The sequence below is a fragment of the Corythoichthys intestinalis genome, chromosome 19 (genome assembly GCF_030265065.1).
Source record: "Corythoichthys intestinalis isolate RoL2023-P3 chromosome 19, ASM3026506v1, whole genome shotgun sequence".
NCBI lineage: Eukaryota > Metazoa > Chordata > Actinopteri > Syngnathiformes > Syngnathidae > Corythoichthys > Corythoichthys intestinalis.
Genome location: NC_080413.1, coordinates 33,481,271 through 33,506,049, shown reverse-complemented (window position 1 = coordinate 33,506,049; position 24,779 = coordinate 33,481,271). Strand labels below are relative to the sequence as shown.

The following is a 24,779-nucleotide window of genomic DNA, read 5'->3' as shown; positions in this document are numbered from 1 at the left end:
TAAGATGAGTAAACATCTGCATAGTACAAGCCAGGGAGATAAAGCTGGCTTCTTTGAACAGCTGCAACTGTGTACATGTGCACAATCCATAAAATGATACACAACACATTAAAATGAAAAGAAAAACTGGATTAGTCGTGTTGCCCTTTAGACCACATTAGACCACCTACCGAAATTCTTCACGATGACTACGTAATTTTGACCATGTCGGTATATTGGGTAATTTAATAAAACAATATAGTCTTTGTGTGCTTACGTGTGAAGTCACGTGACGTGGCTATCAGAAACCACAAACAAAAGCACGTTGCATCACTAACGCTACCTCGAATGTGACGGAGGCCCATAAAATTGAAACGGCTAACAGTAGCCAGGCCACAATATACTAGTTGAAGATGTGTTTGAGCCAAAAAAACAAACAAAAAAAAAAAAAAAATTAAAAAAAATCAACGTCAGTTGTATGGAGGTATTTTGGATACCAGAAGGACGACGTGGATCAAAAGCACACACAGTGCAAACTGTGCCGGAAAACCGTTGCCACGAGCCAAGGCAACATTTAAAACCTGTTCCACTACCTATGGTACAATGACAATACTTAGTTCGAAGCAGTTAAACTGGCGAAGAAGCAGGGCAACAATGTGAGAAACGTTATTGCCTGTGCCGCTTCCAAACAGCTGCAGCCCAGCATAACGCAGGCTTTCGCATGGGCCACACCTTAGCAGCGAATAAAAGGTGGTTAGAAATAAACGATGCCATAGTCCACTGATGCCATTGTCAGAGACATGGCAACAGTGGAATAACCGGGGTTCAAACGCTTAATGCATATAACAGACAAGCGCTACAACATCCTATCTAGTAAGTACTTTTTCAAAACCATCATCCCGAAGATGTACACTACGGAGAGGGAGAAAGTTTTGGCTGGACGCCGACATGTTAAATACATATGGCGGAAAACACAGACAAGACTGAAAAAGCAGTTTCTGCTCTTGCACTTCTTTTTTAAAGAAACTGCTGTATTTTAAGCCAAAACAACTGTCGTGTTTGATAGAACAATACAGTATGTCTACAGTATATGCTGACATAGCAGATTCATGGCGCATTAAGCCCCCGAACTATTTTTAATTTGTCTGTTTTACCCTGAAAACCCCCGTTTACAGACGTCGCGCAACCGCTTTTGTTTCAACCCAGCCATAAAACGAAGGTAATTAATTATATCTATTATTCAAAATGTCATTTTTAGCTTAGAATCATTAATTGATGTCTTATATTTCGTTTAAAAAAAAAATACGACTGAAAAAAATTATTCACTAACATATTTTATACTTTTAAACAAATTATGTCACAATGAAAAAAATGCCGTCTGTAAAAAGGTCACAGATATCAACCTCCTAACTATCGCTTAATTGTATTTTTTATGTTACTGTCTTATTTTCTCCGATATGTTAGATGATAAATAATCGATCCAAACAAAGAAAAATTGAAAAAAAAAAATGTTTAAAAGGGTAAATATATGAAAAAGAAAATCTTGACCACTCCTTGATGTCTGCGATTTCTGCATCGCGACCCCAGTTATAATACCATATTTCACCCATAAAATCCCCCGAAAATCCGGCTTCGTTCATTCACATCTGTGTCTTGACACTCGATGATACATGCTACATGGAGTTTTTGGATCGAAACAAGGTAAGTACGCGATTATATCTCGTTAAAGTCTTGGCGTCTGTCATTCTGCTCTCGCGTGCTCTCACCTCCAGATAGGGTTTTGCTGTTTAAAAAACTTTTTTTTTTAATTTTTTTTTTTTTTTTTTTTTAAATGCCCTCCTGTTCAAAATGTTTCTTCCCCCAAGAAAATTGAGATTTTAAGCTTTCCAATGATGTATCACACGTCGATATCGGACAATTTTGAAAGTTGACCAAATTGGGGGTCTAGGAGCGGAACTTCGAGTTACCTGAGTGTTTTCCGCCATATACAAATAGTTCAGGCCCTCAAACTAATGCTCTCTGCGTGGGACCTGAAGCAGGAGAACCTGGTCTCCATCACCACCGACAGTGACTTTAACATTGTCAAAGCAGCTGAACTAAATGAGTGGATGCCTGAGCAGTGCTTTGGGCATAGACAGCACCTGGCAATCTGTAAGTCACTAGTCTAGTGTACTTTGTATCTGTGCGTGTTTCTCTGACTTCCCTGATGGCTTCTATGATAGTAGAATTTACAAATAATCAATTTAGAATTCAACATACAGTAAAATCCAACAGCGTAGTATAAAGTATAATCCAACATGACTGTTTTATGGATACAGCTATTTTTCTGTATGTGCTTACTTTATTCTGTGTCATTACTGCTGTAATGATATCTTAAATGTTTCATTGGTAGGAGTTAGAGCAGTATAGCTTAATGTGTGTGTATTTCGGTTTTTGCAATATTTACTATGTTTGTAAATTAATTATCAAGCATTTTCTAACTTTCACATGGCAGTGTTGTTGATTGTTGTTAATTGTGCGTGTTTTGTTGTTCTGGCCAGATTATGACTTATTTATTATTTACAAGTGACGTTACCTCGTAAAAGACTAACTGCCTTAAGTACCTTTATAAGCCTTTGCATTTGGCAACCTTTGCACTTATTGCAGCAAATACGTTTTTGTTTTCTCCAGTTTAACTTGCATTGTTCAGCCGTTTTAAATGTTTATGCCTAAATGCTTGTTTGTGTATGTATAAGTGTTTAATTTGTTAGTTTGAAAGTTTAGAAAGAAATCAACACGAAACAGTTAATTTGTGTTTCGTGCATTTTTTCAGATTTTCAAATGATGTAGTCCGCTTGGGCGAATTTATCGTCATTTATCGTTATCGAGGTAAATCTGCTCATATCGCCCAGCCCTACTCCAACTACAAATGCACTTGTTTATTGATACAAATTTGGAAACTGGTCCCTTAGAGTCACTCACCATTGTTGGCCATCCCTTTCATCATGACTTCGGCCTGAGCAAACTCGAAGCCTACTTCACTCGAAACATCGCTTGATGCATCCGTGTCGACCTCCAACTGATTCGTATTTATGCAGGATTTCTTTTTAGCTCTGCCCTCTTCCTCCTCATCTCCTGTATGGACTAAATGCTTGGGTAGGTTAATCCTGTTGGAGCGCAAAGTGAATACGAGCAGGTAGGAAAGAGGAAATAGAATAAACATTAAATGGCAGGCTGGTGAATAGGAAATAAAATACATACATGATTTAAAAAAAAATATACAAATAAGAGTGAGTCAAACCTAAAGAAGTGGTTGTTTCCCCATAAGATCCGGTCCCCGTGATGAAGGTGCACTGGACTGGTGACTGCAGTTCCATTCACCCATGTCCTTCAGGGCAGAAAACATTGTAGTGTGATATTTCCTATGCATCACAGTGACAGACAAGTTAAAAAAAAAAAAAAAAGAAACTACCAATAGCGTACTGCACAAAGCGGAAGTGAGACATTATAGACACGCCCTCCCATAGAAACCATTATATTTCTGTTCGTTTTTCAAAAATGAACATGCCGATCAAACACTGCTACTATGGAACTTGTAGAAACGACTCGAGACAATACGACCGTTCACATATAAAAGATGTTTTCCTCATACGTTTCACGAAACCAAACTCAAAGGAAAAAATGTGAACAATGGATCAGCTTGTAAGGACGTCTGAGAGACCAGTTTAACTCCAGCAAGGTGAAGTCATTCACCTTCATATGCAGTAAAAATTTTGTTGGGGGTCATGGTCCGACAAATGACAATCCCGGCTGATTTATGCTTCTGCGTAGCGGTGACGGCGTACCTACGCTGTTAACGCAGACCCAATTTATGACCCTACGCCGTAATCTGACGTGCACCTCCAAAAAACCCTGACTACATGTCACGTCAACGCATGTGTCATGAATGTCGAAGGACTGTGATTGGTCCACTCAGGACGTTGTTTCCAGCTCAGCACAATAACACCGCCGCTTTCAAACAATTGCAAACGTCTTCTGTGTCGCCTACTCTTCAACATTTGTAATTTGTTCTTCAATATTGATTAGCAGCAGCTGTTTTGTGTGCTTCCCAAACACCAGTTGGCTTTCCATGTGCAGAGGATCCAAATTGGGGCCACGTCATGAGCCACAAGAATACGTCAGTACGGTAATACGTAAGCTATACCGGCAGGGTTGAGTTCGCCAGAAATGCAACGTAGAAGAAGAAAAGAAGGAAGCCCACAACAACGCGTGCGTCCAGCTGATTAGCCAGTGATTGTAATTTTACATCAAAATGAATGAATTTACGTGTCTTTACCTGCACAAAACCCCGCCTCACGCCCCTGCGCCGTCGATCAATCTGCCCCCCAAGCCCATTGACATAGTTAGCCCTTTGCTGGCTCTCGTCTAGCCCAGCAATGAGTTGGTGCCTGCTGAGCACCCGTTTTCTGAGGCTAGTGCTCGTGCTTGGGTTATCAAAACAGAAAGAACCGGTGCTCAACCAAGCACGAGCACGGAACAAGCACCAGTTCCAGCTCCATGGAACAGGGAACTGACATATGGCCAATGGCGGTTCCTGGCACGGTTGGGTAGGGCGGTCACCAGGAGTGGCAAATTGCTTGGGGCGCATGCACGTGAGGTGCCAGTGAGTGATTGTCTCCTATTTTGATTGTTGCCCATTAGGAGTGGGAACGTCTTGGTACCTCACGGTCGGATGAGATTTGCGATACAAAGCTCACAATAACGATGATCTGACGATATAGCGATACAACGATTATCAATACATTGGTCAGGAAATCATTCTAGAATATTCTACAAACAACTAATAAACAGAAAAACAAGCTTCTGCAATGAATTGGAATGAGTTTATCACTAGTAGACATCCAACCCATTTGAAGTGGGAGGGTGGCAGCGAATGAACATTCGTTCTTTCGCTGCCATCCCTCCCACTTCAAACGGATTGAACGTCTATGGCCGGTAGTGGCAGCCAACGCCAGGCAATGAGAAAATTTTGGGCCATTTAACGTCATTTACCTATTGATTTTCAGTTATTTCCTGTTGATTTTGGGGTATTGCATGGGTCACTTCCTGTTCATCTTGACTTACAGAACAGGAAGTGACCTGGGAATCACCCAAATGAATAGGCAGTGACTAACACTCAACAGGAAGTGACCTGTAAATGCCCAGAAAATCAGAATGACTGTGAATGCTCTGGTTTTGAATGAACAAACGTTCCCAGTCTAAGTGGATTGGGCGTTGAGCACCATCAATGCAGCCTTAGAGGTAACTGAGACACTATTCATTGTTCATTTTTATTTTATTTTATTTTTTTTTAGACACTGACACTGTAGGAGCCTAAATAATTGTTTAGTTAATTAATTATTCTTGTTAATTGTGAACAATGTATTTTGATTCTATGGAACTATTTTGTGACGTCACGTTTGACGATGTATGCGGAAGTAGCTGTGTGTGCGACAGTTGCGTTAAGGCATAAGCCAGAGAGAGCCACACAGTTTTTCGACCCCTCTATCTAATCTCTCCATCGATCTCTTTTTGTTTTTGGATTTAACTATCAAGTGGATTATTTTTCGTTTCCTCATTCTCTCATTTGCTCTTTTGTTCGCGTTTGGATTACGTTTTGTTGGACTAAACAAACGAACTCAAGTCTTTTCTTGCCGCTGTCCAGCGGACTGGTGAGGAAAACAAGGAAGAGAGCGTTGAGCTGGGCTTTTTACGTTTTGGAACCTACAGACAGACCTTTTTAAAACGATATCTCGATTCTTGGCAAGAGCATATCGATAACCCTTTGAGATACAAAGTATCACGATATATCACCATTTCGATATTTTGTCACACCCCTAGTGCCCATAGCATTGTAATGAAGCCCCCTGCAGACCGCAGTTATTGTCTGCACGCAACCGCAAAAGGAGTTGGAGGTTGTGGCAGGGATTGGATCAGCTAACAGTGTCAGTCACATTGGGTTGACTTTGATTCTTAATGTGCGAAGTATATTTCATGTGCTGTATTTTGTGAGGCAACCGTTGTTTTTTTGCGGTTGTTTTCTTTTTTTGGGGGGTGGGGTGGGGGGAGTCAAAGCGTCTTGTTGCTCAGGGCACCATGTAGGCTAAGAATGCCACTGCAATTGGCTGAATCTACATGTGATTGTCACTCACAGAAGGAGCACTTTATCACAAACTACAATTCATTGAGCAGCTCCATGTACAGTGAAGAAAAGTCTTTGAACACCCTGCTATTTTGCAGGTTCTTCCACTTAGAAATCATGGAGGGGTCTGAAATTTTCATTGTAGGTGCATTTCCACTGTGAGAGAGAGAATCTATAAAGAAAAATCCAGAAATCACAATGTATGATTTTTTTTAAAACAATGTATTTGTGTGGTACAGCTGCAAATAAGTATTTGAACACCTGATAAAGCAAATGTTAATATTTGGTACAGCAGCCTTTTTTTTGCAATTACAGAGGTCAAACCTTTCCTGTAGTATTCCACCAGGTTTACAAACACAGCAGGAGAGATCTTGGCCCACTCCTCCACACAGATCTTCTCTAGATCAGTCAGGTTTCTGGGCTGTCGCTGGGAAACACAGAGTTTGAGCTCCCTCCAAAGGTTTTCTATTGGGTTTAGGTCTGAAGACTGGCTAGGTCATGCTAGAACCTTGAAATGCTTCTTACACAGCCATTCCTTGGTTTTCCTGGCTGTATGCTTCGGGTCATTATCATGTTGGAAGACCTAGCCATGACACCCATCTTCAATGCCCTGACTGAGGGGAAAAAGGTTATTCCTCAAAATCTCACAATACAGGGCCCCAGTCATCCTCTCTTTAGGGTTTTGCACACGTCCTGTACCATGCACAGAAAAACACCCTTAAGCATAATGCTATCATCCCCATGCTTCACAGTAGGGATGGTGTTCTTTGGACAGTACTCATCCTTCTTCTTCCTCCCAAAAACGGTTAATGGAATTGCAACCAAAAAGTTCTATTTTGCTCTCATGTGACCACAAAACTTGCTTCCATGACTCCTCTACATGATCCAAATGGTTATAGATAAAATGAAGACGGGCCTTGACATGTGCTGGTTTAAGCAAGGGAAACTTCCATGCCATGCATGATTTCAAAACATGACGTCTGAGTGTATTACCATTACCAACAGTAACCTTGGAAATGGTGGTTCCAGCTCTTCAAGTCATTGACCAACTCTGTCGTGTAGTTTTGGATTGATTCCTCACCTTTTTTAGGATCATTGACATCCCACGAGGTGATATCTTACATGGGGCTCCACTCCGATTGAGATTGACTGTCATGTTTAGCTTATTCCATTTTCGAATGTTTGCTCTAAGGGTGGACCTTTTTTCACCAAGCTGCTTGGTAATTGCTTCGTAGCCTTTTCAGCCTTGTGGAAGTGTACAATGTTGTCTCTGGTGTCTTTGGACAACTCTTTGGTCTTGGCCATGTTACAAGTTTGAGTCTTACTAATCGTATGGTGTGGACAGGTGTCTTTATGCGGCTGTCGACCTCAAACAAGTGCATCCGATTTAGGATAATACATGGAGTGGAGGTGGATTTTTAATAGGCAGACTAACAGGTCATCCAAATACTTACTTGCAACTGTATCACACAAATAAATTGTTAAAAAATCATGCATTGTGATTTCTACCATGACTCGTTCACGGACAAAACAGGCAGCTTACAACTGATTTACTTCGTCACGTCATTTCTCTAAGATATCCAATCATTTTCCCGCAAGTCATTTCTCCTTAATATTTTTCCTTGATACAGTGATAAAATTGGAGGTTCTTCTCTTAGTGAAAGACTTATTCAACATTAGTACAATATTCATTGTATATTACTGCATGTAAGTCAGGAATGACAACATAAAAAAACAAATATCAACAATACTCCATAAAAATAACTAATTCAGTACATACCTTGCATTTCGGTGAGGTGTGAGAACTACCCCGTCGTTTTGTGTGATATCAATAATGCAGTGTTCGGCTTGGATCGCCATCCCACACAATTGGATGTCTTGTGTTTTAGATGAGCCTACACGTGTGTGCTCCTACATATGTAGCAAACACAAAATATAGAGAATAAAGCCAGCAATAAGTCAGCTCAGCAATACTCATTATTAAGGGTTATACAACCCCTAGCAAAGCAGTATGGAATTACCAGTCTCGGATGAGCACTCACTCAGACATTTTATAATGTAGAACAAACTCAAATAAAAAGCTTGAAAAAAATAATGAATTACTTCAAAAGTGCAACTCTTTAGGATTCAGAAACACTAAAAAAATGAATAAAAAACATTGTGGTGGTCAGTAAATATTACTTTTATAGAGCAAGTGCAGGGAAATATATATGGGATCACTCCATTCTGAGGGAAAAAAAATATGGAACCATGAGAAACAAACAAAGAAATAACAATCAAAACACATCTCTAGTATTTAGTAGAACCCCCTCTGGCTTTTATGACAGCTTGCAGTCTCGGAGCCATGGACTTGATGAGTATTCCTCATCAATTTCCACCACAGGTTTTCAATAGGGTTGAGATCTGGTATATTTGCAGGCCATGACATTGACTGGATGAGTCTTTCTCCAAGGAATGCTTTAACAGTTTTAGCTCTGTGGCATGATGCATTGTCATCTTGGAAAATGACAAACATATTTTCAATTGAAGGGATAAGAAAGCTGTCTAAAATTTCAAAGTAAACTTGTGCATTTATTGAAGATTTAACCACAGCCATCTCCCCAGTGCCTTTGCCTGACATGCAGCCCCATATCATCAAGGACTGAGGGAATTTTGATGTTTTCTTCAGGCAGTCATATTTGTAAATCTCACTGGAACAGCACCAAACACAAGTTCCAGCATCATCACCTTGTCCAATGCAGATTCTTGACTCTTGAAACCTTGTCCAATGCAGATTCTTGACAAGGTGATAATGAAGGCACTGGGGAGATGGCTGTGGTTAAATTTTCAATAAATGCACAAGTTTACATTGAAATTTTAGACAGCTTTCTTAGCCCTTCAATTGAAATTCTGTTTGTCATTTTCCAAGATGACAATGCATCATGCCACAGAGCTAAAACTGTTCTACATGATAAAATGTCTGAGTGCTCGTCCGAGACTGGTGATTCCATACTTTTTGTTAGGGGTTGTATATTTCACTTGTGGGTGTGTTCAGCACCTTTAGGTAGTATACAAGCAGCTCATTGAGGGCAGGGTCAGCGTTCAAGTTGACCAGGAAGCACTTATCATCCACTACTCTGATACCAGATGACTGCAGGGAAATACCCAAACTCTCCAGCTGCCTCTGACGCTCCTACAAAAGAATTTTTTTTTTTTTTTTTTTAAATTGTTGCTCTCACTAGTTTTTTATTCAATTAACAGTGGTTCACAGAACAGAAAGACAACATTTAAACAATTGAAAATGACATTTTTATGTGCAGGGTTTGTTACCTGTGCAATAGATTCGGTCTTCCTGAGTTTCTCCTCCCAAGTCACAGTCATCTCTTGGATAAGTTTCTCTGACTCCTCCAGGCGTTCCTTTAACTCAGGTGCCTTCATTGACTGAAAGCAAGAATTTTAAATATGATTTAGCACTAGATTCATGATACAGATTAGTCGCCAAACAGATATTAAAATTCTTAATACACACGTACTAAACTGGTGGTGCATTTAAAAAACATCTCTATTGTTTGTTGTAATTTAATGACTGAATTGCCATGAATTTCGTCCATGTGTATACATATAATGTTGTATCATTCACCGGATATTGGTGTTGCCCCATTTTAGTTGTGAAATTGTTTTATTGAAATTTAAAACAGCATCTAAAACCTCGGCTTCTGTGAGCTGCTCCCTCAGTTTCTCTACTTCCTCTCGCAGCTCTCTGATAATCCTGGCATTGGGATCTTCGTTAACCACAGCATGGTTGACAATGCTTTTGGCCCGGTCGGCGTAACGCAGGGTGGACAGAGTCTCGTCATAATTGTCTGCTGCCGGGCTGATGGTGGCCACCATTGCTGTCAGGCTGTTACCTCCCAAACTGTCCTGGAGTTACAGTCACCACAATTATGAATTATATATGCAACATCAAGACCACACTCTGCAAAAAAATGTGATTTTTGAACAGAGCAAACGAAAAAAAAAGGAGTAACAGAATGTTCCTAGTTTTCTCTTATTACCTTGAGCAGCCAGGTCAGCACTGAGTCCCTGTAGGGAACAAATTTGCTCTTGTTCTTGCCTGCACCTTGGTCAGCCAAGGCCGAGATAACCAAGCCCAACGTGCTGAGAGATCTGGAAGCAGGCACACAGATGCAAAAATGTGAGGGGGGAATCAATCCAAAGTAACAGGAAATTTTTAATAGTAAAGAAAACTGATATGAGATACTTCATTCCCATTAATGATAGGATTATGGTATACACAGGGTTTATAGTGGGCCGGAATCCTCAGGAGTCAAGTTATGCCTTCTTAGTCAAATAAATAATTCAATTCAAACTGGCAGTATCGCCCATAGACTGTATATAGAGGTAGCGCCGCTGACTAAATATTAATTTTTGCACACAGTCTGCATGACTTTCTCATATGTAAGCGCTGACATGCTCAACACATCAGAGCGCAGCATCACCCTTTGCTAGCCCCGCCTTCTTTAACGCAGCGTCTACCTAGTCAGTCAAACCATGAGTATTCGTTTGAATCGTCAGTGATTTGAATTTATCCGCGGGAGTCTAAAACGGCGTTTAAACCAAAGGAAATGAATAACGATAACTTCAATTACAGTGGTATGACAAAGTATCTGAACCTTTTGGAATTTCTCACATTTCTGCATAAAATCCCCATCAAATGTGATCTGATCTTTGTCAAAATCACACAGATTAAAAAACAGTGTCATTTATAGGTTTTCATATTTTAATGAGGATGGTATGCAAACAATGCCAGAAAGGGAGAAAATATGTAAGTGAACCATCACATTTAATATTTTGTGGCCCCACTTTGGCATCAATAACTTCAACCAAACGCTTCCTGTAGCTGCAGATCAGTCCGGCACATCGATCAGGACTAATCTTGGCCCATTCTTCTCCACAAAACTGCTGTCATTCAGTAAGATTCCTGGGATGTCTGGCATGAATCGCTGTCTTTAGGTCATGCCATAGCATCTCACAGGGGTTCAAGTCTGGACTTTGACTTGGTCACTCCAGAACGTGTATTGTGTTCTTCTGAAACCATTCTTAAGTTGATTTACTTCTGTGTTTTGGATCATTGTCTTGTTGCAGCATCCATCCTCCTTTTAGCTTCAACTGTCTGACAGACGGCCTCAGGTTTTCCTGCAAAACATCCTGATGAACGTTTTAATTCATTCTTCCATTATTGATTGCAAGTTGTCCAGGCCCTGAGGCAGTCATCAAAATGTATTGCTCCCTCCACCATGCTTCTAGGTGTGCATGAGGTGTTGATGTTGGTGAGGCGTTCCATTATTCCTTAACACATGACGTTGTGCGCTACCCCCAAAACTATTCAACTTTGGTTTGATTAGTCCACAAAATATTTTGCCAATACTTTTGTGGCGTGTCCAAGTACCTTTTTTGCGAACATCAAACGAGCAACCATGTTTTTTTTTTTTTAGACAGCAGTGACTTCCTCCATGGAGTAGTTCATGATTCACATCAGACAATGCTTCTCATCAAGACAATTCTTACCAGGTGTGCGTTTTATAGTGGGCAGGGCAGCTTTAAACCACTCATCAGTGATTGGGCACATACCAGACTTAAATTGCTTGGTAAAAATTGGTTTCAATTGCTCTGTAAGTCTCCTTAGGCAATGCAAGGCAGATTTATTTATATAGCAAAATTCAACACAAGGCAATTCAAAGTGCTTTACATCACATGAAGATCATAAAAATCACATTAAATCAATACAACGTAAAAACAAAGCTAATTGAAATAGGAAGTAAAATTATACACAAAGATCGCATTTAATCACAAATAGAACAAATAATACTAATACTAATAATTGAAATCAGCAATGGAGATAAAGCACAAGAGGAATAGAAAGCAAATAGATTGAAATATATAGATAGTTATGGATATACTGTGCTAAACAAGAGCATTTTTAGCCCTGATTTAAAGGAGCTAACAGTTTGAGTATACTTCAGACCATCTGGTAACTTGTTCCATAGGTGCGGAGCATAATAACTAAATGCTGCCTCACCCTGCTTTGTTCTTGTTCTTGGAACATACAGGAGACCGGTTCCAGACGACCTTAGGGGTCTAGATGTCTCATAGGAATCTAACAGGTCAAGCATGTATTTTGGTCCAAGGCCATTAAGTGTTTTGTAGACGAGCAGTAGTATTTTATAGTCTATCCTTTGACTCACTGGAAGCCAGTGTAAGGATTTCAAAACTGGTGTAATGTGGTCCAGTTTCCTTGTATAGTGAGGACTCTAGCTGCAGCATTCTGCACTATCTAGCTTCCTGACTGATTTTTCATCAAGACCTGTAAATATACCGCTGCAATAGTCCAATCTGCTAAAAATGAATGCACGTATAAGTTTTTCCATGTCTTGTTGAGTCAGAAGCCCCTTAATTCTGGCTGTATTTTTTAGTTGGTAATAAGCAGATTTAGTGATGGACTGTAGATGGCTATCAAATTTTAGGTCTGAGTCAATAATTACGCCAAGATTTCTTACTTGATTTGTAGCTGTATGTGACATTGTGCTAAGGTGCCTTATCTATTACCTTTCCTTTTTTGGCCCAAACATGATCACTTCTGTCTTCCCCACATTTAACTGGAGAAAAGTCGGGCACATCAATTCATTGATTTGATGAATGCATTTACTCAGGGAGACTAAGGGACTATAATCATGCGGGCACATATAAATGTAGAGTTATGTGTCATCTGCATAGGTGTGATAGGGCTGTCATACTGTTCCATAATCTGAGCTAGGGGAAGCATAAAGATTTTAAATAAGAGTGGTCCAAGAATTGACCACTTGAGGGACTCCACACGTGAATTTGGTTTCGTTTCTGACCGATGGTTTCCGATTGACACAAAGAAATCCCTATCATGTAAATAAGATGTGAACCACTGAAGAACAGTGTCAGTAAGCCCTACCCACTGTTCCAATCTGCTGAGTAGTATGTTGTGATCAACCGTGTCGAATCCGGCGCTGAGATCCAATAGTAGCAGAACAGATGATTTGCCTGCATCAGTATTCCAACGAATATCATTTAGGACTTTGATAGGCTTAGGCAGAGGGTTCACTTACTTATTTAATTTTTAAGGCCATAATTTTAACAAAATCCATTTAATGACTTTTAATGCTTTTTAATGACCCGCATAAACCCTGGTGAATGGTTTTCACAGTTATTTTAAAAGTAGAGGCAATAACTTGCTTGATTGTTATGAATGTTATGAATATTTATATAACTGCCGGAAAACATAATCAGTGTCAATATCTGATCATTTTGTTGTTAGAGATGCATGGATAAAAACAGGGCAAAATCAAAGTCTTGTTTCACTCACCTGTGTGTCTATATAGGTTTAGTTTGGTCTTTGACCAAGTCGTTGTGTTATACTGTTAGTTTGCCGTTTCTTTGTGTTAGTTAGTCATGTTAGATGCAGTGTTGTTATTAACGGTGTTAGAGTATAAGTGTTATTTTTGTCTATAATGAGTCGCTTATTAATTTTCCCATCTTTGCAACGCCGTTACCGTTACTGAGGATGTAAAGGTGTGCGCTACTATGCGTTACTATATTGGTTAAACGGCGCGAAAAATGTCTGAGAGACAAGGGGAGAGCAGAGCGGGAGAGGGGAGGAGGTGAAATGGGTTCTGACACCGTTGTAAACGCGATGCTAGGTAGCTCGGAGCGTTAGAATAGCATTCGCGTTATCGCTAGCATTAGCATTTAGCGTGGCGATCGTCATGTTAAACGCTCAGGAAACTTTTTACATACAGTTCATGGCGTTCATGTGGGTAGAATTAATTGAAAATAATGGACTGTTTTCCTGTTCAGTATGCATCGTCATCATCAAGTGGGCATTGTCCTTGTAGATGCTACAAATATATTTGATGTGAAAGACGTTATAAAATGGATCATGTAATATAACATGTAGAAAATGAAAACTAACATAATTTACTTTGCCGAGTAACTAATTACTGTTACGTTGAGGTAACCGAGTTACTAACTGAATTACTTTTTGGAAGAAGTAATTTGTAACTAATTACTTTTTTTTTAAAAAGGGGTTAACAACACTTGTTAGAAGGCTATGTGTATTTTCCTTTTAATCCTGCCTGTATTTCTCTTTTGAGAATAAAGCCAATACAATTTTTTGTCATTTTGTCCTTAATTTTCCCTATTGTGCTGCAACACTGAGTTTTAGGCCTCCCCCATCTGTCAAATCACATTTTAACCACTGTGTATACAATATGTACACTAGCACTGGTATTTCAAGTTTCTCACTTGTTGATGTTGCTGCCTTCTTTCAGTCTCTCACCAGCTGCCCCGGTCTTAGCTGCACGCTCACTTCCTGCCAAGTCCACCAGACTGAGCTTGCTCACCTTCTCTCCTTTCGTCTGGTAAACACACAAAAGTAGAGGGATACAAAATAGTGATTGAGTAATGTAAAAATACCCCCGACCATTTATGCATTTGAATATAATACTGACATGGTGGAAGTGCTGACATGCTCATTTGTTGGTTTTGTTTTCTTACCCCTGACTTTAGGTCCATGAGAGTGTGAGTTAAGATTATGTTAAACACAGCATGAGATCGGCTGCTCTCTTCATTCATGTTTGTGGCAGCCACTGTACGAGATTTGTTTCCTTCTGACATCAGAGATTCAATGTCCTGTCAGAAGTAACAGGAATAATCATGACTTTTTCAGCATGGCCTCAGGGAAACAATATTATTATGATGGTAGTTTAGTGATGTACGATAAGTAGTAGGATCGCCTGAAAAATAAATGAGATCATACAATTACAAGGATAAACTAAATTTTAAGAAACCCTAACTTGGAGGTTTATTGAAATAAATTAATATTTTTTTCCAGTTGGGGGATCAGAGACTGAATGTTGAGATAATCATTAGGTTAAATAAACATTTGCTCAAGTTAATCACCAGTATATTTCATATCTAGTTTGCTTGTTGAATTAATGATTTAGGTAACAATAAACAGCTTCTCTAAAAAACTGGTACCAACCAGTTTTGTCCTGTATGCTGAAGAAGAAAGAAGAAGCAGAATAAATTGCAGATGTATGATAAATGATTTGCACAATAATGTTGCTAAAATGTGGAATCTGTTTTTATACACATGCACTTATTACATTTACATACACACACATAGACAAGTTCACGGGGTGGGGCAAGACACACATCTGTTGCTAGGGACAACCCAAATAAAAAGAAACATTACGGGAGATTTAGGTTCAGAACGATCTTGGAAACTGTACTGTGTAGTCTAGTATTGCATTGTATAGTTCCCTCCTGTTCTCCTTGCAAGTTTCACAAAAAGTTGAGCGCCTTCTGTTCTTATTTTGTGTAAGATTTATAAATGTCATCCTAAGGATTTGTATTTGAACTTGACATTTTAATGGTCCTTCGAGCCGGATTGCAACATACCCGGGGTTCCCAGATACTGAGTCGACATAAAATACTACAACAAATATCCACAAACTTTATGACAAGTGGTGGTGGTGGGTCTAATTTGAACAACAGTGACCTCATTAGTTTCATTATCAACATATGTTAATTTATGAAAATATAGCCAAAACAAATTGTATTAATTAAATTCCATACATAAAAGTTCAATAAATATTGTATCTAAACTAGGGCTGTCAAAATATTACAACTTTTAATCGAGTTAATTACAGCTTAAAAATTAATAAATCGTAATTAATCGCAATTCAAACTATCTATAAAATATGCCATATTCTTCTGTAAAATATGATTGGAATGGAAAGATAAGACACAAGACTGATATATACATTCAACATACGGTACACGAGTACTGTATTTGTTTATTATAACAATAAATTAACAAGATGGCATTAACATTATTAACATTCTCTTAAAGCGATCCATGGATAGAAAGACTTGTAGTTCTTAAAAGATAAATGTTAGTACAAGTTATAGAAATTTTGTATTAAAACCCCTCTTAATGTTTTCGTTTTATTAAAATTTGTAAAATTTTCAATCAAAAAATAAACTAGTAGCTCACCATTGTTGATGTCAATAATTACACCATGCTCACTCATGGTACTAACCCATAAAATCAGTTGGACCCAAGCGCCAGCAGAGGGAGCACCAAAAAGCAAGTAACAAGCGTACATTACACTGTACTGTCATTTTAGTCTGTTTGAGCGAGGCATGTGCGTTAATTGCGTCAAATATTTTAACGTGATTAATTTTAAAAATTACTTACCGCCCGTTAACGCAATAATTTTGACAGCCCTAATCCAAACCGATAATTACTATGTTGATGTATCACCCGATACTGTATCGTAAAACTACTGTTGGCCATTTTATCAGTCGACCTATCATCCAGTGCATAAAAATGCCAATGGTGTTTTTCAGGTTCCAATAAATGACGTTTCATCAATTATCAATCAATGCCACTGCTTTGTTGTCTCTTTCTCTCTCTGTAAGCAAACTAGCTCTTTGCTGGAGATGGGTCTCATGCTCATATACAACAATACTGCATAATTTGGCATCGATCTAGTCGAAGCGTCTCCAGAGCAACTATTACTCATACAGATATGATACAGACACTATTTAATATTCGAAGTACGTAGATGCCTCGAGTCGCAAAATCTCATTTCATGACCTTCAAGTGTTTCTTTCATCATTAATCTATATGTTGTAGGATCATGACAGTCGGGGAAAAATACTACACAATCCTATTATTTATCGTGATGGCATACCACACTTTGAGAAGCACAGATGTAAGAGAAAACCAGTTTTGTATGCATACTTACAGGTACACATTATAAAAGCATATTACAAATGCTAACCATTGCTCTACCTTGTAGCTAGCCACAGCCAGGCGTGACAGCCCATCAACATAAGGCCCCAAAACATTGTGCTCCCTCACCCGCAAGGCTTGCCGGATTCTATAAACACAGAGATTTTTAATAATTAAAGATGCTCCTTTCCAAATACACTTCAGCAATGTTATCATATACAGTGTTATGAAAATGTATCTGAACCTTTTGGAATGTCTCACATTTCTCCACGAAATCACCATCAAATGTGATCTGATCTTTGTCAAAATCACACAGATGAAAATATAGTGTCTGCTTTAACTAAAACCCCCTCAACATTTATAGGTTTTCATATTTTAATTAGGATAGTATGCAAACAATGACAGAAAGGGGAAAAATAAGTGAGTGAACCATCACATTTAATATTTTGTGGCCCCACTTTGGCAGCTATAACTCCAACCAGGCGCTTCCTGCAGCTGCAGATCAGTCTGGCACATCAATCAGGACTAATCTTGGCCCATTCTTCTCCACAAAATTGATGTAGTTCAGTCAGATTCCTGGGATGTCAGGCATGAATCGCTGTCTTTAGGTCATGCCACAGCATCTCAATGGGGTTGAAGTCTTTACTTTGTCTTGGCCACTGCAGAACGTGTATTTTGTTCTTCTGAAACTATTCTGAAGTTGATTTACTTCTATGTTTTGGATCATTGTCTTGTTGCAGCATCCATCCTTTTTTTAGCTTCAACTGTCTGACAGATGGCCTCAGATTTTCCTGCAAAACATCCTAAAAAACTTTTGAATTCATTCTTCCATTAATGATTGCAAATCGACCAGGCCCTGAGGCAGCAAACAACCCCAAATTATAATGATCCCTCCACCATGCTTCACGGTGGGATGGGGATGAGGGTGGGATGGGGATGAGGTGTTGATGTTGGTGAGCGGTTCCATTTTTCCTCCACACATGACATTGTGTGTTACTCCCAAACAATTCAACTTTTGTTTCATCAGTCCACAAAATATTTTGCCAAAGCTTCTGTGGAGTGTCCAAGTGCCGTTTTTGCGAACATTAAACGAGCAACTATGTTTTTTTTTTAGACAACAGTGGCTTCCTGCGTGGAGTCCTCCCATGAACACCATTCTTGGTTATAGTTTTACATATAGTTGATGTGTGCACAGAGATATTGGACTGTGCCAGTGATTTCTGTAAGTCTTTGGCAGACACTTACACACTTTCTCTGAGTATTCTGCGCTCAACTCCTGGCGTCATCTTTGGTGGACGGCCACTCCTTGGGAAAGAAGCAACAGTGCCAAACTTTCTTCATTTGTAGACAACTTCTCTGTCTGTCGAATGTTGAACATCCAGACTTTTAGAGATGGTTTTGTATCCTTTCCCAGCTTTATACAAATCAACAATCCTTGATCGCACGTCTTCAGACCACTCTTTTGACCGAGCCATGATGCACATCAGACAATGCTTCTTATCAAGACAATTCTTACCAGGTGTGTGTTTTATAGTGGGTGGGGCAGTTTTAAACCACTCAGCAGTGATTGGGCACACACCTGACAAAAATTGTTTGGTAAAAATTGTTTCAATTGTTTCTTAAGTCTCCCTTGGCAGAGGGTTCACTTATTTTTCTCCCTTCTGTCATTGTTTGCATGCTCATTTAAATATGAAAACAAATAAATGTGTTTTTAGTTCAAGCAGACACTGCTTTTATCTATGTGATTTTGACAAAGATCAGATCACGTTTGATGGTGATTTTATGCAAAAAAAGTAAGAAATTCCAAAAGGTTCAGATACTTATTCATACCACTGTACAGTAGAAAGAATGGACAGCACCTTTGATTAGGTTTGCCCATTGAGAGATTGGATGTAGATCTGTTCCGTAACTGAATGCAAGTAAATTTACTTAACTTTTATAGACTTTCTGAAAAGTTCAGTAAATACATTTCATTTAACAATATGGAAACATTCAGGCACGATTATATTTTGAAAAACAGATAGGTACTAAAATGAAATATGGAATATTCAATCAACTGCGTTTATGACTAAAACAGATACGTAGGTACTAAAACGAAATATGGAATATTCAATCAACTGTGTTTATGACAAGATTTTGTATGCTGCTCTAACGAAGATGTACCGTACACATGTCAGTAGTTTTACTCACCCCTTAGGGTCGAGCAAGTCTCGAACCTTCTCGTTGTAAATCTCCATGTAGGAGACTTCAACAGTGAAGCTCTCTCCCTCTCGAACCTCCTTCACGGTCCTGGAAAACAGGGAGCTGCAGAGGCGAGGGATCAGACCAGGCTGCTCTGCTGAGCCCATCATGGTGTAAGACTTCCCTGAACCTGAACATTAAATGTCACATACAGATTTAAAGTGTTAGTTAGTCCAACAATCAAAGAAAGCGTTTATCATGTGCAAAATATCTTTATATGTATTTTCAGCACTTTATTATACACTATATTCATGGTGGTAAATTTACTATGGCAGTGTTTCTTTCTAAACTGAGTACCAATTCAGAAAAGTGTTCATCAAACACAGGACAATTTTTTAACTGATATTATGCATGGCACACTCGTTTAAATATCACAGTTTGGTGGGTGTACTGTACTATGATTCAATTAAAAAAACTACTACAGATGAAATGTGATTTAAAATGTTTAAAAATGAACCGTTCTAAAACATGAATCATAAACGGATTGTACTTAAAAGTTAAATATAACTGGAATGCACTTAAGAAATGTACTGTACAGGGGAAAAAAGCAACATACAGTAAATCAAAAGTAAAATTATACTTAAGGCTTACGGGAATTTTCTAATATGTACTTATATATTTTTTGTAAATCATAGTTTGAAATTATAGTACAAAAATGAGCAAATATAAATCTTGAAGGAAAAAAAGTAATGCAGACAAGGTTGGATGTTTTGCATGCGTTGAGTTGTGGAAAAACGAGATTTGATTTGCTCTCATACATGTCAATCAAAGGCAGGCAGGCCTTCAAAGTTGAGGTTATGCTAAAAGGGCTCTGGCATTGGTCCCTACGTGAAAGCTTACATATGTTCACATATGTGTCAATCAAAAGAAAAATCCAATAGCAAGGAAAGGTAAACTACTGGATGACCACACGATCGACTGACACCATGTTTAAGATTTATATGTCACTCGCGATCGGCGTATTGTCTAACTCTGCTCTAGAACAGCTTCAGTTCCAATGAAGCTGGAATGTTGTGTTGGACATGAATAAATACAGAATTACAGTTTGTAAATCATGTTCAACCTATATTTAATTGAATATTGACAAGCAAAGATGGTGCGAGCTTCACCTCTTTGTGAACAAGTGCGTGAGAGAATAGTCAAACAGTTTAAGGAAAATGTTCCTCAACATACAAATATAAGGAATTTAGGGATTTCATCATCTATAGTCTATAAAAGGTTATAATCAAAAGGTTGAGAGAATCTGGAGAAATCATGGCACATAAGCAGCAAGGCCGAAAAACCATATTGGATACCCATGATCTTTGGGCCCTTTAACGCCACTGCACCACACACAGGAATGTTGTGGTAAAGGAAATCACAGAATGGGCTCAACAATACTTTGAGAACCCATTGCCAGTAAACATAATCCACCATGCCATCTGCTGTTTCTGGATGAAACTCTACAGTACAAAGGAGAAGACATTTCTTAACACAAGCCAAAAGCACAGGTGTTTTCTCTGGAACAGGCCTATGGCACTGTGGAAAATTGTTCTGACTGTGGTCAAACGAATCACGATTTTAAGTTATGGAAAACTGGCACACCATGTCATCCAAATTTAAGAGGACAAAAACAACCTAAGTTGTTGACAGCACTCAGTTTAAAAGGCAGCATCTGTAATAGACTGGGGCTATGTTCTCACCAATGGCATGTGCAACTTACACATCTGGGAAGGCACGATTTGCGCTGAAATTATGCATACAGGTTTTGGAGACACATATCATGCAATCCAAGCCAACGTCTTTTTCATGAACGCCCCTGTTTATTAAATTAAGATAATGCCAAAGCACATTCTGCACGTTACAACAGCGCGGCTTCATGGTAAAAGAGTGTGGGTAAGAGACTGACCCGCATGCAGTCCAGACCTGTGTCCCATTGAAAATATGTGGCACATTTTGAAGTGTAAAATACGACAACGGAGACCCCAGACTGCTGAATGTCTAAAGCTGTACCTCAAGCTAGAATCGAAAAGAATTCTACCTACAAAGCTTCAAAAATTATTGTCCTCAGTTCCCATCTGTTTATTGAATGTTGTTAAAAGAAAAGATGATGTAATACAGTGGTAAACATGGCCATGCAACAGCTGTTTGGAACATGTTCCAGCGGGTTAATTCTAATTTTATCAGTTTTTAAACATGAATTATCTCATTTCTGTAATTTAATATAGGTTATACATGATTTGAAAATAGTTGCGTTCTATTTGCATATATTTTAACTAGGGATTAGGCCTGCACAATATATCGTTTGAACCTCACCATCGCAATGTGCGCAAGTGCAATAGTTATAATATATATACATATATATATATATATATATATATATTAGGGCTGTCAAATGATTAAAATTTTTAATCGAGTTAATTACAGCTTAAAAATTAATTAATCGTAATTAATCGCAATTAATCGCAATTCAAACCATCTATAAAATATGCCATATTTTTCTGTAAATTATATATATATATTCTGTAAAATAAATTGTTGGAATGGAAAGATAAGACACAAGATGGATATATACATTCAACATACGGTACATAAGGACTGTAGTGGGCATTTCACTCTACTGTCATTTAAATCTGTCTATGCTGTCCTCACTCCGAAGCGTCTACTTTTTCCAAAGCTAGACAGCTTGTGAACGACGCCTTAATAATTTGACCTCTTCCTTTTTCATCTGATTTATTAATAAAATGGCCTCAAATCATTGTCCTCTTTAGACCGTCGTAAAACTACAAAATAAAAGTACACAAGCATTGCATTAGCAACAACGTTAGCTTAGCACGCTATACAGGTTCACTAAACATAAACAAAAAGCGTCTCATACAAAAAATATAACATTTCGCTTACTAACATAATATGTACATTCTTTACAACAACCATACTTACGGACAAATCTTGTCCAAGGATCATATAAGCACAACATTATCAGCCCGAGACGTCGTGCAGCCATAATGAACTGGCAAGAAAATAATAAACCATGTCGCAAAGCGACCACAAGAGTTCGCTGTTGGACAGCAAAAAAAGCCTTGCTGTAAAACTTACCAAAAGGCAGAATACTTTCTGAGCGGGACATGTGCGTAATTGCGTCAAATATTTTAACGTGATTAATTTAAAAACTTAATTATCGCGCGTTAACGCGATAATTTTGACAGCCCTAATATATATTAGAGGTTAGATTTTGTGCCCGAAACCCACATTTTAAGCATTCACGTTCGGGTCAGTTCGGGTCGGGCCGCCATGTCGGACTAATAAATTATTTAAAAAAAAAAAAAAAAAAAATGGAGAGCAGGCTCTCTGTATTGCGCTTCTGCTTGTGCGTGTGCACGAACGCCGTGGCGCCGGCCGCTTTTTATTCTTGTCCTCCCGCTGTACCGTTTGCGCACGGCCGAGGCGCCGCCCTCTCCTGTTCCCTCTCCTTGACAGAGAGGCGCGTCCATGTGAGAACAATATCCCACACACTCAGAAATATGTTTAACAAACTTTCCCAGCGTTATTTCGTTGTGTGAATGCTTTGATAATTCTCAAAAAAATATGTAGATTATTTAAACATTAAGAAAACTTGCGTTTTTTTCTGCCAACTCGAAGAAATGAAAATAAATTGCTGCTGCCGCGTTTTTTTCCGCGTCACTCAAAAAAACAAAAAACAAATGGAGAGCAGGCTCTCTGTATTGCACTTTTGCTTGTGTGTGTGCACGAACGCCGTGGCGCCGGCCGCTCTTTATTCTTGTCCTCCCGCTGTACCGTTTGCGCACGGCCGAGGCGCCGCCCTCATTTTCATTTCCTTGTCAGAGAGGCGCGTCCATGTGAGAACAATATCCCACACACTCAGAAATATGTTTAACAAACTTTCCCAGCGTTATTTCGTTGTGTGAATGCTTTGATAATTCTCAAAAAAATATGTAGATTATTTAAACATTAAGAAAACTTGCGTTTTTTTTCTGCCAACTCGAAGAAATGAAAATAAATTGCTGCTGCTGCGTTTTTTCCGCGTCACTCAAAAAAAAAAAAAAAAAAAAAAAAAATCGGGTTTTTCGGGCACGGGCCTGCAAATCTAGTTAAGTGATCGAGCTCGGGCCGGGTCGGGCCTCAATACCAGCGGATCGTGTCGGGTCGGGCTGGATTTTTTAGGCCCGAACTAGGCTCTAATATATATATATATATGTATATTTGGTAAATATAAAGTGTTACTGAACACCTCTGCCTTTAATATATAGCAATTCATCATTAACCCTAATACTGTGTTGGGGTCAGGACTGACCCGTTTTCAAAATTTTGTATGCAAAAATATATGTTGCTTTTAACATATCCAAACTTGTAAACGGGTCAGTCCTGACCTGAAAACAATATACTGCAAAGATTTAGTATTTTCAGGCCAAGTCAATTTACAGATCAAATTTAGTTCACTGGCAAAAATATGGGCTGGTTTCTAACACGAGACAAGGGTTCACAAAATAACCCCCTTACAATGTGGTCAACGTAAGTCAACCAAAGTATCTATCCATATTCTTCTAGTTTTTATATTTCAATATACTGTATATTGCAAACCTCCAAAAAGTCGCAATGTCAGTTTTTTTACAATATCTTTCAGCCCTACTAGGGATGTGACAATATATCAAAAAGGCGATATATCGCGATACTTTGTATCCCAAAAGGTTAACTCAGGGCCTGACATTGGCTGCCACTGACAATCATAGATGTCCAGTCCATTTGAAGTGGGAGGGATGGCTTCGAATAAACGCATAACCTTGAAGGATTTCCTGAGCCATGTATCTCAAATTGTTGTATCGCCATATTGTGACATCATTGCTATCGTGAGCCGTGTATCGCAAATTGTATCATATCGTCGGGTGACAGGGGGTTCGCACCCATGTGTTAACAAAATGTTAATGTTATCACAACCGCCCGACTTCACTGGATTTGGGGTTGTAAGTAATCAAAGAAATGCAGAAATGCTTTGACATATTACGAGGTGATAATTTCCATCTATATTGAGCCCTTTTGTCGTATAAATTCCTCCGGATTCTCCGAATTATTTGCAATGTTGAATCACAGCATTTTGCTCATGGCATAAAACTGTACCTACCTGTTTGCCCATAAGCAAAGATGCAGGCATTGTAACCCATGAAGGCATTGTCCAGCAAACTCTCCCCAAGGCACTGAAACACTACTTCTTGACCTATAAGCAATAAGGAAACACACAACATGGAAAACTGCTGCAAAGTGTCATCTCCATAATACAAACGGCAAATTCAAGTTCATTTCAAAGGCAACAAGCAGGGCATGAACAAAGATTGTTTTGCAATTGTTTTTCCCTGAGAGTGTCGCTGAATTATTGTCACCCTATTGTAGAAAGATGGCTCAGAATAGACATGATGCATTTTCTACTTTTTGTTGTTGTTTTTAAGTTAACGCGTGACTGCATCCTAGTTGCAAAACAGTCCATTTCTTTCCCTTACTCCATAAATAGTTCAGAGCTCAGCCAACATTCTGTGATGAGATAAGTATAAGAAATGAGTCACCAGGCACAAAAGCTAAAAACAGAACAGAGACTGCTAA

General features: G+C 38.8%; 1 protein-coding gene across 4 annotated transcripts in view; it reads right to left on the bottom strand.

Moving 5' to 3' along the window:
- Positions 1-24,779, bottom strand: part of LOC130907928 (kinesin-like protein KIF13B) — a 129,488-nt gene that overhangs the window by 66,954 nt on the left and 37,755 nt on the right. For all 4 annotated transcript variants that reach the window (XM_057823465.1, XM_057823464.1, XM_057823468.1 and 1 more), the window contains 12 exons: positions 24,307-24,399; positions 19,140-19,320; positions 17,010-17,097; positions 14,702-14,836; positions 14,450-14,562; positions 10,174-10,285; positions 9,827-10,039; positions 9,449-9,559; positions 9,177-9,311; positions 7,920-8,050; positions 3,260-3,346; positions 2,941-3,125 (listed from right to left, as the gene is read on the bottom strand). In XM_057823465.1, the coding sequence (XP_057679448.1) occupies positions 2,941-3,125; positions 3,260-3,346; positions 7,920-8,050; positions 9,177-9,311; positions 9,449-9,559; positions 9,827-10,039; positions 10,174-10,285; positions 14,450-14,562; positions 14,702-14,836; positions 17,010-17,097; positions 19,140-19,320; positions 24,307-24,399 (1,584 nt within the window). The remainder of the gene's footprint in view (positions 1-2,940; positions 3,126-3,259; positions 3,347-7,919; positions 8,051-9,176; positions 9,312-9,448; positions 9,560-9,826; positions 10,040-10,173; positions 10,286-14,449; positions 14,563-14,701; positions 14,837-17,009; positions 17,098-19,139; positions 19,321-24,306; positions 24,400-24,779) is intronic.